Raw genomic sequence first — 18,563 nt, 5'->3', positions numbered from 1 at the left:
CCGTCTAGCGTTTCAGCTGTTTGGGGGAGCTGCAGACGCCTCCCGGACACCAGCCTCCGCCAGCCCAGCGGCGATCGCGCTCGGTGGGCAAAGTTTGCGCGACTTCCCGCTGTCCATCCCTGCACCCCCCGGCTCCCTGCGCGCTACCCCGGGCTTGGCGAACCCGGGCTGGTGGGGAAGGAAAAAGAGGAATGGACCCCTGGGACTTCACCGGGCAGCTCTCGCCCCCAGCCTGCCACGATCTGTCAGCAACCTCTCATCCGCACTGGTGCGACACCCGCTCGCGTCCGCCTGGGGGTATTTTCCTTAGCTTCTCGACCGTTTTCCCCGACACTATTTATTTGAACAGCACTTGAGCCTTGTTCATCTCCACCCTCACCCCTCCCCTGCTTTCATTCATACATTCACCTCTCTCAACAACTTGCAAACCGCACACCAAATATGAGTGTCACCACGTAACTCCAGGAGACTAGGGGAGAGCCTTTCAGGGGACTGGGTTGCTCTGGGGAACGTTTGCACAAAACATGAAGTGCATGTGATCACACGCTCCTCTTCTGCACAAACGTGCAGCTCCAAGCCCGGGCAAGGAAATTGTCTCCTGGCAAGCTGCAAAAATCTACCTCCAGGAGCAAGATGCATGGAGGCTTCCTGCTCGCTCAGCTAGACTGAGCGCGCGCGTCTCCTCCGCAGGGCCGGGCTACCCCGCTGCAGGGGTGATCTGGGGGCCCCCCATCCCGTGCACGCACGCGGGGGTGGGGGCAGCAAGGGCGCAGCGCCCGTGGCTTCGTCCCCTTTCACCTCGCGGACTCTCAGCCACCTCCAGCGCGCCGCGCGCCGCGGGGGGACGGCGGCCGGGCCGGCTCGGCGCCGGCCAATCCCGAGCGTCCATGCAAATGAGGCTCCTTATCGGGCCGCGGCTCCGCCTCCGCAGGCCCGGGCCGTAGTAACCCATTCATGGGGCCCGCGCGCTGCTGCAGCCCGGCTCCGCGGCGCTTGCAGCCACCGCCTCCTCTCGGCGCTGGGTCTTCCCCTTCCTTTTACAACTGATCCTGCTGGGGATTTTTTTTTTTTTTTCTAAATTGGAGCGGTGGGGAGGAGCAGGGCGGGGGGACCAGGAGGAAGGAGCGAGATTAGGTAGTCATCAATCTCCTCCTGTTTCTCCCAGAACAGGTGATGCTTCTAAATTGTGTGCACTTTCCGGAGGCTGCGCTGCCGCTGGAAGGATGCGAGCGACCTAGGGCAGAGGGCCTGGGGGGGCAGATTTGAACTTGCGGAGGATAAAACCCAAACTTTGCATCCGACTGTCTTGACCAGAAGCAAAGGACCGTTATTTTTCTCTCTTCACCCCCCCCCCTTTTTCTAAGAGAGGCTCAAACTTCGGCACTTGATCCCTTGGATTGTTTTGGAGGAGACGCTTTGGTGACAGCCTTGGGGACAGTGAGGACTGTGTTGTAACTCTTATTTTTAAAGCGACCGTAGAGCAGACTTTTTAAATGTTTGGGATTCAAGATACGTTAGGAAGAGGACCAACTCTGAAAGAGAAATCGCTGGGCGCCGAGATGGATTCGGTCAGGTCCTGGGTCCGGAATGTCGGCGTAGTGGACGCTAATGTCGCGGCGCAGAGGTAAGGACTCGACTGCGCGATCATTATGCTCGCAAAGTCTCTCCCTTTCGGTCCCCAGATCTCTCTGCCTCTCCCTGTTCCCCCCTCCCCTGGCCCTCGCTCTCCCCCCATCTGTCGCTCTGGCGCAGCGCGCTGGGGCTCGCCCTCGGGCAGGCAAGTCGCTGCAGTCAGGGAGCACTTACCCCGCAGCAAGCGCTCGAGTTTTTTAACTGCCTGGGTTTGCCCCCTATAGACAACTCGTTGGGAGGGAAAATTACAAGCAGCATCCGACGCCTACCCGCTCAGCCCCTAGCCCTGCGCGGCGGGCCGGGCTGAGAGCGCAGCGCGAGGACCAGGGCTGGCAGCCGCAGCCGCGCGGAGAGCCGCCGACTCCCTGGCTTCGCCACGCGGCTTCCGAGAGCCTCTGCTCCAGCATCTTGCTGGAAGATTCCTGGAGGCCGGGAGCCCGGCGGCTGGATGGCGGCGGCGGCTGGAGTCAATGGAGAGGCCGCAGCGCGGCTTGGGAAGGCAACGCGGCCCGGAGCTTTGGGAGGAGGAGACAGGCTGGAGGGTTCCGGCCAGAGATAAAACAGTGGTCCAGACGCTTGGAGGAGGGGGTGAGAAAGGGAAGAGGAAGGAATAACAGTAGAATAAGCCGCAGAAGAAGGCGCGGGAAGGAGGCGCGCCGAAAGGCAGGGATGGGCAAACTCGAGTTTTGCAGGTCTCCAAAGTTGAGTTTGTTCTTAGCGTCGGTGAGCTGAGATAGGAAATGCCTTATTCAAGGTGCCACCCTGCGAGGACATTCTGGTCCCCTCTCTCACCACCACTGCTGAGCTGGGATTTGTGGTGTCATGTCCTTGTTTGCCGAAAGGCAGCTCCTGTCCCCCCCAAAGAGCTCACTAACTTCTTCCCACAACCCCAGTCACCCCATCCGTCCTGCTGGTCACCCCCCTCTAAGTCCGGACACCAGGCGGAGAAGTTCTTCCTTCCCCAGTCAGAATTCGTATCCAGGTGTCCCGGATAGAACGAACCAGTCGCCACCTTTGGAGGGAAGGAAGCAAAAGTCGCGCGGCTCTGGGAACCAGGTCAGGTTGCGGCTCCCACCCGCCGGCCCAAACCCAGGGCGCACCGCACCCTCCGGCAAACCCGGATCGAGGCTTTTCGCTGCCGTCCGGGGACTCGCTGGGTTGCGGGCGGAGGGAAATCAGGCAGTACCGTAGGGCGGGCGCCGGGGCGCATTTCCTTAACCGAGCAACTTAAAGACACCTCCCTCCTTTTCCGCGGATCAATAATTAAAGTTGGAGCTGGCCGCTCGAGTGGGGGAGTGTAACTAATATTTAACACTCTTCAAATGAGTAAAAGTGCTCGCGCGCTGGACAGGAGGCCAGGAGACCCCCGCGCCACAGGGCAGCTCCAGCCATCTGTGCGCTGGCCTGGGCCCCTGAGTCTCCTGTTAAATGTGATCTGACGACCAGTTTGTCTCTGGCCCCGACAGGTTGGCGGGGAGGTGTGTGCACACGCTCACTATGCTTGACTGCATCTCCCAGGGCCTCCAACACGGGTTTGGTGGTCAGCGGGTTTGGCTGGTACTGCCTGGAGCTACAATCCGAGTGGGGATCCCTTTAGCCCCAGGCAAGGACTCACTCAGCCTCTTAATAACATTTTAGCTTCTCCAGGCTCAACTGGGGTTCCCAGTGTCACTCCTACTTCCATTACTGGTGGCGGGGATTCCTCTCTTCCACTGTCCCAGGTGCAACTTTTGGGGAGAGCAGGGAATCGGGGTGAGGCCTCTTCCAGTAGGACAGAGACTTGGGTTCTAGTCTTCCATCCTGCCCCCAGGGGATTCTTACCCTGGCCTTTCTGAGTTAGCATGGGTGGCATTGTGGGCACTAGCTCCAGACAGGCAACTCAATGGTGATGAAGTAAAAAGGTCACCTCTTATAAAACAACTAGGCACTTTTTGTCCTAACCCTGGATTTCAGGTCTAAGTCCTGACCCAGTTACTGGTGCCACTTGAGGGAGATCATAGGGGTGACAGGGCTGATAATACTTGGGCTGCTCTTTGGGGGAATGGCTCAGGGCCTCCATCTGTGGTCAGGATCCTTCAAGTCTTCACTAAAGGCCAGACAGTGAGCTTCTTGGTGCTGGGATGTCCAGACACTGGACTGCAGGGACAGTAGCAGCTGGGGGTGTTGTGCTTGCCACCTGCCACCCGAGGCCACTGCAACTACTGCAAGGAGTCCGGGCTTCTCAATCTGAACTGAGATAGGTGGGATGGAGTGCAGGACTCTGAACCTGCGCCCTTGACCCCCTGCAGTGTCCGGTGCGTTGGTAACAAGGTGTCTTTCTCTCTTAACCCTGTGCCTGGTGACCTCGTGTCTCTTCTTATGCAGCGGAGTCGCTCTCTCTCGGGCCCACTTTGAGAAGCAGCCTCCCTCCAACTTGAGGAAATCCAACTTCTTTCACTTCGTGCTGGCGCTCTATGACAGGCAGGGGCAGCCGGTGGAGATTGAGCGCACAGCCTTCGTAGACTTTGTGGAAAACGACAAAGTAAGTGGAGTCCCTCTGTTCCCCTGGCGGTCTAATAACTACCTCCTTGCAAAACACTAAAGATTCCATCTGTCACTCGCAACACATTTCCCCTCACATCATCAGGGATGATAAATCGAGGCTTCTCACCTCAACCTCTAAATCAATCGATTTCCCCGCACCTCCTCCAGTCGCCACTCGCGCACCACCCGCGGCAGGAGCGCTCGGGGCTCTGTGCTGGGAGCCTCTGAGTCTTGGACTGCGCTCGGGGCGAATACCCTTTCCACTGGAGCATAGTTTAAAACTATAACCAAAGCCGCCGCTGTCCTTCTCCGGGGCAGTCATTTAAAAAATGATAATGATTTTGCACCTTCCAGCGCCGGTGGGTGGGTGAAATGGCCCAGAACGGAAACGCACAGCCCAGCCTTAGCCGCGCTTTCCCGACTGAGCCTTCTCTCTGCAACCCAGGCCCGGGCTCGGGGCGAGGTTTGATATCAAAAGAAGCTAGGGAGGGAGAGTCTCTCGCCCGCCCAGGGTCTGTCTTCTCAGCTTTACAATGCAAACTTTAGAGCTGCGCTTCCCCGAGTTCCTCTTCCACCTGGGCCTCGAACTCGGTGAACTCGGTGGCCCCGGAGGCCCCGGTCCTGGCGCGAGAGGCTGGAATATTGTCCTGCCAATAGACAGGACCCCTTACCTTTCTGCCAAGAGAAGCCTGGCAGCTTCCTGAGGGAGGACAGAGCCGTGGCGGTCTTGGGTGGGGCCGGCTTAAGGGCAGTGGTGGCGCGGTGTCTGCTAGTGCGGCGGGAGAGCTGCGTTCTGCGGGCATTTTAAAGCGGGAGGGCAGAGGGATGGAGCAAGTCAAGCGACCTCGAGCCTGGCAAGTGTCGGAGGCCGGCCAGCGCCAGACGTTCCTGCCTTAGACCCTGGGGGGCTGGGCCGAGGTCTGTTCAAAGCCGCGGGGTGAGCCAGAGAAAGGCTTCTGGGAGCGCGGGAGGGAAGCGCGCTCTCTTCTTGCCATCGTTTTGGGTGTTTGTAAACAAGCAACTCAAAGGCGGCCTGTCTTTTCAGGAACAAGGCAACGAGAAGACCAACAACGGCACCCACTACAAGTTGCAGCTTCTCTACAGCAACGGTGAGCGCTGCGAGGACTGGGCGGGCGCTTGGCAGCCGGGCCGCGCCTCGCCGGCACCTTGCGCTTTCCAGGAAGGCAGTGGACCTGGGCGCTGTAGTTTGGGGGCAAGGGAGCGGGGAGCTGACTTTTGGGAGGCGCGGGCAGGGCGGCGGGGGCGGGGGGCTCTAGGTAGTCTAACTCCCCACCCCCCACCCCCGCCGAGACAGCTCAGCTTGCGCGCCGCAGCCTGGAGCCGCTGCCCAGGTCTCCGCGCCGCGCGGGGGAGACGGTTTTGGGGTGCCTGGGGTTGCGGGCTCCGCGACCCTTGACTCGTCTCCATTTCCCTACCCCGCAGGTGTCCGCACCGAGCAGGACCTGTATGTCAGACTTATTGACTCGGTCACCAAGCAGGTGAGCCGGGTGGGCCCCTCGACGACTCCTCCTTGGGGCTGCTTCTCTCTCTCCATCCTCTGCCTGTCCTTGACCTACCCCACCCAACGCAATCTCCTGGGTCAGACTTCACCTGCTCCCCCATCAATTCGCACCTTATCCATTCGGGGGGAAAAAATACCCTTTCTCCCTCTACCCAGGTGTCTCGTTTCTTTCTGGTTGGGGGGACGGGGAAGGGGTGGAGATGTTGGGTTAGGTGAGCAAAGGTATAAGGAGAGGAAGCGATTGTGGGACATTCAGTTTCCCCAAATATTCTCCTCTGCAAGAAGTATGTCCTCACCCGAGAAAACCTCTGTTGTTATTTCGCTGGACTTAACCAGGCCACAACTTAGGTTCTGGGCTGCCAGCGGGAGCTGGGACAGAAATAGTGGGAGTGAGAGGGAAACATGGTTCTGTGCTGGATTTAAAGTCCCCTTTTCTTTGTCCCTCCACGCCTCCCCTTCCTGCTCCCATCTCCTTGCAGCCCATAGCTTATGAGGGACAAAATAAGAATCCAGAAATGTGCCGAGTTCTCCTGACACACGAAGTGATGTGCAGGTAAGAGCGCATTGCGTTGCGGGCTTTGCCGACAAGCTGGGCAGCTGATCCGCGCCGGCGAGCTCGCGGGTGTCCATCCCCGGGCACCCACTCACAGGAGGGAGGGGGCGCAGGAGAGAGGTCTGTCGGGAGCACGCGGCCGGGGCAAGTTCACTAGAACTCCTTAAAGGAAAGTTTTTTAGAGCATGTCGGTTAGGACTGAAAAGGAACTCCACTCAGGATGCCACCCCCTGGCGTCTGAGGAGTTTCCCCGCCACGTGGAAAGTCTCAGCTGCCCAGCGGTAGGCGGCAGCCAGCTAAGGGCTGGGTACGGGTTTGGGATGCCGGACTTTCCGCGAACTGGTGTCGGCTGTGCGGAGAGGCTCGCACTGCTCGGGTCCCGTCCGTCTGGCTCTGTTTCCTGGAGGGGTCACTTGTGGAGTTGCGGAATCAAAGCACCGGTGGACTGCAGTCCGGGTGAGGGGCAGCCGTGGGTTGAGCGTCCTGTTTGTGGGCGATCTACCCCCTCACCTGCCAAAGCTCAGGCACCTGTCAGTGACCCGAGCGCTTTCTCCAGGGAGTTACTTCTCCTAAGGCTCTTGGATTAGGAAAGTTTCTTAGGTCAGTTTCTTAGGTCAGGAGGAACAGCGGATGGATGTATCAGTCCATTTCACTAGCAGCAGTGAGAAGGGCCAGCTGAGGACCCCCCTCAGGAAGACCTGAGAGGGTCTGGACCAACAGGGAATTCGGATAAGCAAGTTGTCAGAGGCGCAGTGGAATTTCTACACCTTTCCACGTCTGCCTCCGCCCCCCATCAATCCATTGTATTTTGAATTATTTCTTATGCTGACTAAGAAAAATTTTTTTTAAAAAAATGGAAGAACTTCATCCACATACTTATTTATTCTTTCAGTGAATGTTTATTGAGTGTCTAGTACGTGCTGAGGACTTAGCATTGGGGACCCGACTTAACATTGGGGATCCTACTACATCTCAGTATATATAAAGGAAACTCCGGGCAAAGAGTGTTATTTTACTATAAAAATTTAAGTATTTATCCCATACTCATTTTTCTTCCTCCAAGATCTATGATTGGAACAAAATCTCAATTCTTCCTCACTCTGTTATTGCTTTTGTGACCGTTCTCCAACCTCGGACTTGCTAGTATTGGGTAGCTGGGCATCTGATTTAGTTTAGACTATTTTTTGGGCAGCTCCCGGCCTCAGGGTCTAACCCTCCCCTCCGCTCCCCAGTAGAGAAGAAACCATAACAATCAGGCGTGTTTATTTTGGTTTTGACCAAGTATTAGAAAAACAAACTTTGCCAAATGCAAAGTTCAACTCTGCCAGTGGCCTCAGCTAGGGGACCCGAGGCTTCCTGGGCCGAGCTGGAGTAGCCCAGCGAGGCGCTCTGCGATGTGGTGAGTGAAATAGCTACTTCATTAATCCACGGCCCCTGACAGAGCCCTTCAGAAAGAAAATGCAATTCCAAGATGAACTTGCATGTTCTACCCAGGTTAAATAGCCAGGCACTTTGATTTGGTTGGCTAATAGGAGGGTGGATTTTTATTCCTCTTTATACTTTTAAATATCTTGGTTTAGAGAGATTATCTTCTGAAAAGAAAACCAAAAATCTGGCCCATTGTCTAACAAATTATTCCTATCTCTGTAAATAATACTCCTACACCCCATCCAGCTGTAGTTAAGGTTGACATTTTTATTTTTAAGCCCAATCAAATCCTCCTCATTTTATGCTGTTTAAGTAGCGGCATCAATTTTTAAAGCCTCTAGTTTAGTCTGTATTAGTAACACAATATAAAAATTTAATGTTCTGTAACTTCTCTGCATTTGAGATTTAGGATGATGCTCTGCTATTTTTTCTTCCCAAACTAGGATTTAAAGTAAATATTAATTGTGGGTAAATAAATGATCCATTGGCTGGGTACTGTGTCTGGGGTGTATGTGTGTGTGTGTGTGTTTGTGTGTGTTTGGGGAGATGAACTGGGGTGATGGCAAATATTGGCTGTACCTAAAAGGGAAGTTCTCATTCAATCTGTCAGTCAGAGCTGCTTGATTTCCCTAGTAAGGGATAAAAGTTCCTTCTCCCACATTTTCAGAGCCAGTTATAACAGTCAGTAATTGAAAGATGATCAGTTGCCCTGATTCTCAATGGTTATTGCACACACAGTATTTAGAGTCACTTGCTTGGTGTTCTTGGGCATACCTGGGAATTTCCTTGAATGGGTTTATGTTCTGTAATCCTTAGTGAAAAGCTCATAAATTGGTATTTAGCTTGGAGGGGGGGGGTGCGACAAAATAAATCTCTTCAGGAATAACTTTTTCTCCATTCCCAGGTTGTCTCTGCTTCTTGCCTGCTTTAGTTCATTTTGCCAGTTATTAGCAAGGAGAAATCTAGTTGTTATGTCGCTGCCAGTCACCTCTGTGCCCTCAATGCTCAGAGGGTTAAAAGATATTATAATTTGAACAGAAGTCGTCTCAAGGCCTACAGCTGGCTAATAACAGAGTTGTATTGAGCGTGAGCAAACCCCACAGCTGTGACTTCTCGCCACAAGGCGCAGGCTAGACAGGGCCCTAATCAGATGGGCCAGCCGGCCAGTGGGGCCAGTGTCTTTATCGGCCAGATGGTGTGAATTTAGACACTTTTGTTATGCAATCGCAGGGAGGAGTTGGGGAGAAGAAAACAAAACAAAAGCCACCATGCTGTGCGCTTATTTGAGTTTGAAATTAGAGACAGATTTTTGAAAGTTGAGGGTTGAATTTTAATACCGATTTTGGAGGGGAAAGGGCACATTTTCTGTGTTGAGCAGGAGCTGGGCTGACTGGACAACCCAGACCTGGGCTGTGTTTTTTTCTCTTCTCCAGTCACCTCTTACACCTTTCTCTCTCTCTCTCTTTTTCTGAAAAATGCAGGTAAGATTCAGGATTGGGATAAAATTTGTCATATTTCCTCTGTTTCCCTCTCCAAAGGCTCCGTGTGGAGATGTGGAGGGCACAAGAGAACAGTATGCAAATTGAGGCAAAAGTTTCTCTAAAAATTAGGTACAAAAAAAAAACAGACCTAACTAAGCCAAACAGGAGCAGAGGAAGAGCTTTCATTTTCATTCATTAGGTAAAAAGGCACCTCTGAGTCTCTCTGTGGGAGCTAAGAATACAGTGCTAACCAGTACCAACTTCCATTTCCTCTTCTCTTTGTTTAATTTCCTAATTGGAAGTCCTATTCCCTTGTAAAAACACTTGTCAAAAACTTCAGAATTGTTCATTGGAAAGTGACCCGAACAAATCTTTTAACTAGACTAGTTGAACCTGAAGTTGGTTACTCAGGCTTTGTCCACACAGCAAAGGGGAGAGAGGAGTCTGCTGTCTGAATAATTCAGGGACCCAGTTTCTTTGCGTCATTTATCCACATACCTGACTCCAGAGTGATGGTTTGGCAGCTGGGTTCATGAATGTCTTCCCCTTTCCACTTCCCGTTGCTTATGTTAATATTGCTGGCATGAGGACTGAGCGCTATTTATGAATCCAATAAATACTAACTAGGACAACTTGATAAGACTTTTTGAAGGAAGAAAGAAAAAAAGAATTAGCTTTGACTCAGAGAAATTTTTAGAAGGGCTCAAATAGGGCAAAACCACCAAGTCCAGTTATTTCTTTTTTTTTTTTATTTTTTTTTTAATAGAGGCATGTTTTATTTATTTATTTGTTTGTTTGTTTGTTTGTTTTATACATGCACTGGGTACAGTCAGAAGCACCGGAGGGTGAGAGAATTCACCAGAGCCAGAGCGGGGAGCAGAGCAGGCAGAAGGACCGAAGTACACTGCTGAGGGGAGCAGTGGGCGGCAGGAGAGGTCTGCGCGCCATGTGGGACCCTCCTCCGGTGGCCGGGGAGGAGCCAGGGATCGAACCTGTGCAGCAGAGTCTGCGGGCAGCTTCACAACCCAGCGCTCAACCGCTGCGCCACCGGGGAGGCCCAAGTCCAGTTATTTCTTTTAAAAAAAAACTATTTATTTTTTCATAGACAAACTGGGTTGGAGGCCAAAGGTGTGGTGGGGGTAGTGAGAAGATCACCAGAGACAGAATGGGAAGCAGAACAGGCATATCCACTGAAATATACTGCTGAGGGGAGCAGCCCACCAAACAGGAGAGGTCTGCTGCACCATGTGGGTGAGCTCGCTGGCCTGGGATTGAACTCAGGCTGCAGCAGTGATAGTGCTAAGGCTTAATCCCTAGGCCACCAGGGAGGCCCCAAGTCCAGTTATTTCTATACTTACATCTTTTCTGCACTGAACATCTACATTAGAGATTATGCTTAAGCAAGCTGCTGTCAAACAATGGAAGATTGGGCCCTAGCTTCTCTGCATTTTTCCTTGAATAACATTTCCTTCCCTGAGTCGATTCCCCACGTTGTATTGTGCTGGCACCAGGCTTACATTTTTATCTGTTTTTCTTTTCCTCCAGAGAAAATCCCTGTGGAAAGCAGCTGAATTCAGCTAAGCAATTTTGCAAACTTACTCAGTCTCTTCAAAATTATTCCTACTCAAACCAAACAGATTGGCACTGCCTGACAGTGTGTGCTCTTGTAATTGAATTGTACCCAACATTGCACATATTTGGGGTTAGGTTGACATGCTGGTGATGTCTAGGAGAGTGGAGTTTGAAGGCCTTTGGGTAACTAGCATGTATGGGGTTTTTGTAATTGTGTTGCTAAGAAAAAAGCCTTGCTTGACCTGCAGAGGTATTCTGCCCAAGTAAGCAATAGAAACAGGAGAGGTGGAGATGAAGTGGGTGGGGATAGAGAGTTGGGAAGAGAGACAAGTGCTTTAGAAAAGGTGGGAGAGCAGCTGGCCAGCATTTTTATTGGTGTTAATCTTGGGATGGATAGAAATTTTAAAAGTTAAGACCTAATATAATTTCAAAGGCAAAATATTATTTCAGAAATTCCCAGTAGCAAACTTGGGTGTTAAAAAATTGAGACAATTTTCCTTTTGCTTCCTACTAATTTGATTACATTTCTTAAAACCTCATTGCACCCATCTCGTGAAAATTCTTCAGCTGCTCTCAAGTAAATTTTACTTTTTGAGAATGGTAGAATTGCTCACTGAGTGAGAGATGAAGATTTTAAAAGTTTTCAATAATATTTGTTTGTGATTCTGTGGTTGAGCAGAGGGCAAGTGGACAGCAGAGAACCATAAAAGAAACCTATGACTGGTGGATGTCAGGCCTTTGGGCCTGTCTTGTCACATGGCTCCTCTTTTACTTACCCTGTCATTACTTTTAAATGGTGCTTAGGGAACCTCATAATCCCATGTATTTCTTTCTTTCTTTCTTTCTTTTTTTTTTTAAAGAGGTAAGTGGGGGAGGTGAGAGGGGGTAGGTGTGAGGATTCACCAGAGACAGAACAGGCAGATTGACTGAAGTACACTCCTGAGGGGAGCAGCGGACCTGTCAGGGGAGGTCTGTTGCACCATGTGGGTAGCTTCCTGGTCAGGGATTGAACTTGTACTGCAGTGGCTGCAGATAGGTAGGTTGTGTCTTAACCCCCTGCGCCACCAGGGAGGCCCAGTCCCATGTACTTCTTAACCTAGAAGAAGTCTAGAGATGATCTAGAGCTGCATTTGCATTTTATATACAAGGAAGGCAAAGCCCAGGGGTTAAAGAGATCTGAGGACATTCATACTGCTAGTTAGTGAGAGTGGTGGGTCAGATGTTAAAGGCCTGGTTCCCCCTCTAGTGATCTTTCTGTTGTGCTGGATTGATCTGACTATAGAGAATCTATCAGGGGAAAGACTATGCTTACATATAATTTGTTTATTGCTGACATTTATAAGAGATATTTCCCAGCCAGTGTGGATGATAATATTTTTCCTATATGCCAGATCAAGGCTATATTCTCAATCAGTTAGATTTTTGTGGACCATTTTCTTTCACCCAGCTCAGAGGTATTCCTTGTCCTGACAGACAGGCAGGCGGGCAACAAGGGAGGTGCCTGCTGGTACTTCCTAGCCCCTGAGCTTCCTTTGTCCTTTTCACATTCATGTACATATTTCATAAGGTACCTTTGGATTGGAGTGTTTTTTATTTAATTCATACATTTTGATTACTTAGAGTCTACTTACTTTTTTTTTTTTGGTATATAACTTATCCCTACTTATTTCAATAGAGTTGTCAGACATCAATGTACAAATATAAGGTGCATGGCATAATAACTTGATTTACGTATTTTATGAAATGATTACCATAATAATTAGTTAGCAGCCATTATCTCAAAAGATAAAGGAAAAAGAAAACACAAGTAATTTGTTCCCTTATGATGATAAGGACCCTTGCGACCTACACTTCTGTTAACTTTCCTACATACGGGACAGTGTCAACTATAATCATCATGCTGTATATTACGTCCCTCGGAATTGTAACTGGAGGTTTGCGCCACTCAACCACCTTCATATTGGAATGTTTTGCACTCTGCTTAGGTCCTTCTGCATCCTTCCTTTCTTTTGTTATTTTTCTAGGGCTCTCCTTTTTCTCTTCCTCTCAGTCAATTCCACAAGCATATTTGGAGCACCTACTAAGTACCCAGCACTTTGCTGCATGGTGATCTTGGGAAGCAGACATTCAAGACTGGGGCTCCCATGTTGGGTCCCCTTTCTGTTCTGGACTTGGTGAAAATGATTGGTGATATGGTTGACAGCTCCCTAACTCATTCCTTCCTATTCATATAATACAATGTGCATCATAGTTCTTTTCTTTGTCCTCCATCTTTAGAAAATGATGGAAATGAATGAATGAATGTTTATAAATTGCATTGAACTTTCTGGAAAATAAGTGTTATGTAAATAAGGTTTATACTAATCCAGGGAGTTACCTGGGGGTCTATTTTATACATGTTCCTTCTCCTTCTTTCTTCAAATATTTATTGAGGCATAAAGACCTAAAATATACACTCATAAAATCAAGCAATAGGGGCTAAAGTGAAATTATAGATCTTAAAATTCAACTGTCTGTGGTTCTGATAAAAAAATATGTGATTTCCTGAGAATTATCCAGGTTAAAAGTCACAGAGTGAGAATTTGAATGAGTATTGCTCAACTTCAAGTTCAGTATTGTTCTTAAATATGACTCTAAATTCTGTTCTTGAACAGCTGCTAGTTGAGAGGCTACCTACAGAATATTTCTTTTTTAATGAACATTCTTACATTTGTCATGCGCATTGTACTAGCTTGATTTTTAACAAATTTCTGTTATTCTTTTCCTTCCTTCCCAATCTACAGTCGATGTTGCGAAAAGAAAAGTTGTGGAAACCGAAATGAGACTCCTTCAGACCCTGTCATCATCGACAGGTAGGGGGAAAATTGATTTTGAAAACATGGTTTGGTTTCTTTCCTTGATGAAATTCAACCCTGAGTGGTAATGGCTTGGGTTTGGCTACTTGGTTGACCGTGTCTTATCATCAAGCTAGTCCAGCTTGCATTTTCTTGTTCAGTCCCCTTGAAAGAAGTTAGAGTCTCCCTTTTTGAGGCTGCGTCTCTAAATTATGACAGGATTCATTTCCAGGTGTGTTGACCTCAGCCTGGTAAGGGCTGTGTGGATAGTAAAAGATACCATCTTTCCCATCTGGAGGGTCGGGCCTTAATCAGTGATGCAACAGAAAGGGTACCCCAAGTTAAGCAGCAATCCCTTTATCATTTTTAGTGACTGCTGTTGGAGTTGAAGACTATCAATTTACATGACGGTTTAGGGGGTGAAGCCAAGCTCTCTGTTGCATGGAGGGAGATTCCTTTCTACCACAGAGGACTACATTCTGGGTTCTCTGTTATATTCAGAGTGGGAAAGATTCTTTGGGACATGATGCTAATTCATTGAAATGTGATTTAGGCATTCTCAGCTGTCTGTTTTTGTGATTGGAAACAGAACTTACAAACCAATGAAGAAATACCAAATTAACTTCCAGCAATCATGTAATTTTTAAGAAATCCCAAATTCCCACCCCTAATTTTTTCTCTTTCGTTAAAAAACGGAATAATTCCCTGTTGCTCCTTTCCTTGGGTTTTCACGTTTCTAGTCAGGTCCTGAAATGGATCGGAGAGACCACAGTCTCCAAAGTTGTTATTCCAATATTCCAATGAATTCTCAGTTGGGAGAATGGAACCTCTGGCATTCTTCCCAGAAAGCCAGCTTGGTTTCTTCGTGGAAAGTATAGCATAGCCCTAGGAATGAGGAGGCTGGAATTCCAATCCTGTTTTAGCTTCTGACCTTGAACAAAGCACTCAACATCTCTGTTCTTCCATGGTGTACTGGTGGATTGGAGGATGTTGCCTGCTGCAGCTGCGGGTTTCAGAAAGCTCCTCAGATATCCATGGTGACTATGCAGTCTTCTCCAAAATGCTTGGAAGAGCATGATAACAAAATATAAAATGTTTGCTGAATGTGTGTGGTGACTTTGTCATCTTAGGAATTCGGTGAGACCCATTTTAGGGAGTTCTTCGGAATTTCTTTGGCTTTTCTGAAAGTGCGTAGATGTTTAAAATGAAAGAGTGGCAAGAACTCTTTGAGGTCTGCTGTCTTTCTCATTTGATAGGAGGGCTGATCCTGGGAATGGTGAAGAGACTTGTCATGGTGGTGCAGCTGCTGGAGCTGAGCTTGTCCCTGCTTCTAGGTTCATGTTCCACTTCTTTCCTTCCCCCTCCTAACTTACATGAGCTGGATGTGCTGATTGCACATCACATCGTTCCTCAACTTCCCAAAATGCCCTCCTGGACTTGGAGGGTGTGGGAGGGATTTGAAACATAGGAGAGCAGCCTAGAGGCAGATTCAGTCCTTTCCAGTGTGAAGACTGAGCTCACTATCTTCCTCTAACCTTTTTTACTAACTTCAGTTTCTCTTTTATGAAGGTACCTCTAACCACATGATGGTTACATCTTTTCTTGTAATAAACACCCCATAAACCACCTTTGGAAATATTTGCAAACCTGTGACTGCTAACCTGCCCCTTACATGATAATGGCTCTGTACCCAGAAGCAGTTCTTACTTGAAAAAAACTGCATATAACTTGCACTCACAGATAAAGCAGGATGTTTCACGCTTTCTTCCTATGTAATACATATGCTACTGAGGAAAGTAGTCTTCCTCTATGGAGAAAGAAAGATTTTCCTATTAGATGCCTCCCTGTTTGTGCTGAAATGCCTTAGATTCTTTGGAGAAGGTGGAAATTGGATCTTGGCTGCATATTATGGAGCTTTTATGTGACTGTGGCATTTATTTTTACTATCCTGTGCACAATAAAACAGCCCCGTGATGTCTCTGCATCACTTGAAATATGTGTTACTTCCGAAATGTTATGTGTCTACACATGGAAACATACATACCAAAGGGTACTGTAAATTGACTGATATCAGGTTTTAAGAGAACCATTATTATAAACAGATGCATTTGTTCAACTTATTCATTGCAGGGCTTTTGTTTGGGGATATCATTCCCTCACTTAAGCCTTGTCTTATTGCTTCTGAATGTCTTCTTGGGCTTACCTTCACTACCTCATTACCTTCATTTATGGAAATAGAAAGGGATGATGTCAGGTTTCATTTCTGGGAGGGGGATGGATCCAGGGGACTGGTCTCTGGGTTCACTGTCTGCCGACTTGGAGATGTCAAAATCCCCCACGAGCACCAAACGGGTACAAAGTAGTCTATTTTGGATTTCCTCTGAGTAAATATAGAACTCTCTTCTTTGCCCTTGTTCCTCTAATGCCAACTAATTATCTCCTCCCCCGCCTCACTCGATCTAACCAGATGCAGTTAATTTACACCGTCTCTCTTGGAGTTTTCTCACACAACAGGCACGTTCCACTCTGGCTCTGCAGCAGCCTGTGTATTCCCTCAGAACGAGGCACCTTGAATGGAGGAGGGGAAAGGGATGCGCAAGGGTGGCTCCCCAACTTCTCAATGCCATGCACCCCTTTTATTTTTTTCTTGGTGAATTCAGGATTTTGCAAGATTTTGCCTGCCAAACTGTAACTAATATGTGATAATTCATCTGTAATTCTATTTTTATTAACCAAAAGACATAACAGAACGGGAAGGCAATCTTATCCCAGAAGTGCCCTTGATCTCATCAATGGCCAGAATTTTTGATCCCAATGAGACGACCAGTGTTACCACACTGACTTAATAAACTTCCAGCTCAAACATGAAACAACTTGACTTTTCATTTAGCCCATGTGACCACATCCTGGGCAGATATTCTGTTTCCAATAGGCTGCTTGAAATATGAAAAATAGCTTTTACTGCCTTGTGGGCCTTTAATTGAAAACCATTGGTTTTTACAAAGGGGCATCCCCCATCAGGACTTCTCTTTTTCCTAAATCTTAGCCCCAGACTGGGACTTTTTCCCCTGCTAATTACTCCCTGTCACGATCTCTGTAGATACAAAGTTAGTTTTGATTTTCAGTTGTTTTTGTGAATTTTTGGCCAGCAACACGCCCCTCTCCAAAAAGCCAGGCCAGCACATAGCCCAGCAAGACAGCTGCTGAATCATGGGCTTCCAAAAGATCCTTCCTTCTGCGTGCAGATGGGAGTAGGTTTATTAATTTTTAGTGCAAAATTCCAAAGTCCCTATCTGAAAAAACAAAAACAAAAGAACAGAATAAGATAGAACAGCAATAAAAGCATAATCCTTGTTGTGGTCTTCAGCCTAAATCTTGTCTATTAAGACTTGTTTGTGGAAATAAAAAGGCCCAAACTGATTTATATTTTGTGGTTTCAGAGGGAAGCTCTAATTCAACCTTGCTTTTCAGAGGCTGTGCTCTTTTAAGACTCCCTTCTTTATTTGAAAGCTTCTCTGAATAGCTACTGAATCTCTGGGTCTCAGGATAATCTGGTGGTCTTTGGGAAGATGTGGGAGAATAAAGAGACTCCTTACTGCTCCTGTTCTTGTGACCCCTTAAAAAGTCAGATGAATGGACAGGGCACAATTTCTTTTTGAATGTTTATAGGCAGCTTCTGACCCAGTGCACACAGGTAGAATATTTTCTACTAAAGAGGCAGGTCCAAACTATTTCTCACATGCTAAATAGCCCAGTCTTTTGTCCAGCGACACCTCTGCTAGGTATTTACTCAAAACATGTAAGCGGTAATAGAAAAAGATTTCTGTACTCCTGTGTTCACAGTAGCACTAGTAACAATCGCCAAGTCATGGAACCTAAGTGCCCAATGACAGAGGCTGGATGAAGAAACAGTGGCTACATTCTCAATGGAATACTACTAGCTATTTAAAAAGATGAGCTAGTGCCTTTTGGGACAGACTGAATGGACTTTGAATTGATTGTTCTAAGTGAAATAAGTCAAAAAGTGAAAGGCAGATATTAGGTGGTTTCACTTATCGTGGACTATAAATAACCAAAACAGACATATTCTGGCAAAACACAGCAATTACATGTCTTGGGACTTAGGTCTTCTCATTTCTGAGCTCTATTCCCAGAAGAACCATTTTACATGTTGATATGCTTTTGTTTATTTTCTTTTTTAAGAAGCCAAACAAATAACAGAGTGACCCTCATTTAAAAGGTTTACTCAAAAATAACTGATGGCTAGTTGTCCATGAGGGGTTTTCCTGGTATTATCCTCCCTTTTGCTTAAAAAAAAATTTTTTTTAAACCGTGGCAAGATACACACAGCATAAAAGCTATCATCTTTATAATTTTTAAGCATATAAGCTTGTTCATTTTGTTGAACAAGTTAATCATCAGCCATCTACAGAGCTCTTCTCATTTTGCAAAACTGGAACTCTGTCCTCATTAAATAGCAACTCCTGTTCCACCCCACCCCCATCCCCAGACCCTGGCAATCACCATTCTATTTTCTGTTTCTGTGAGTTTAGTGACTCTAGGTGCCTTATATAATATTGCACTTGTACTTTTATGTCTGATTTACTTTATTTAGCATAAGATCCTGAAGTGCCTCTAGGTTGCATGTGTTAGTATTTTCTTCCTTCTTTAAGTTGAATAATATCCCACAAATACCATACTTATTTACTGCTGTTTGTCAAGGGATACTTGGGTTGCTTTGATCTTTTGGCTATTGTGAGTAGTGCTGCTACCAACATGGTATAGAAAGATTTCTTCACGTCTTTGCTTTCAGTTCTCTTGTGTCTATACCCAGAAGTGGAGTTGCTGGATGATATAGTAGTTTGAGGAACTGTCATACCACATTCACCGTGGCTGCACCATTTTACATACCCAGCAGCAGTGCACAAAGATTCCGATTTCTCTACATCTGCACCAACACACTTGCTATTTCTTCTTTTTTGGAAAGTTGCCATTCTAATGGGTATGGCTCAATTTTT

The 18,563-nt window shown here is 47.8% G+C and overlaps 1 protein-coding gene across 1 annotated transcript in view; it reads left to right on the top strand.

Moving 5' to 3' along the window:
- Nucleotides 1–924: 924 nt before the first annotated feature.
- The window catches only part of EBF2 (EBF transcription factor 2), a gene marked incomplete at its 3' end in the record, with an annotated part of 179,035 nt that continues 161,396 nt past the window's right edge, over nucleotides 925–18,563 (top strand). Inside the window, exons 1-6 of the mRNA XM_084246202.1 lie at nucleotides 925–1,624; nucleotides 3,997–4,153; nucleotides 5,201–5,264; nucleotides 5,599–5,654; nucleotides 6,157–6,230; nucleotides 13,495–13,563. Of these exons, the coding sequence (XP_084102328.1) occupies nucleotides 1,494–1,624; nucleotides 3,997–4,153; nucleotides 5,201–5,264; nucleotides 5,599–5,654; nucleotides 6,157–6,230; nucleotides 13,495–13,563 (551 nt within the window). The 5' untranslated portion in view covers nucleotides 925–1,493. The remainder of the gene's footprint in view (nucleotides 1,625–3,996; nucleotides 4,154–5,200; nucleotides 5,265–5,598; nucleotides 5,655–6,156; nucleotides 6,231–13,494; nucleotides 13,564–18,563) is intronic.

This window comes from Talpa europaea (assembly GCF_964194135.1).
Source record: "Talpa europaea genome assembly, chromosome: 10".
NCBI classification, from domain to species: Eukaryota; Metazoa; Chordata; class Mammalia; order Eulipotyphla; family Talpidae; genus Talpa; species Talpa europaea.
This window is presented reverse-complemented; position numbering and strand designations above follow the sequence as displayed.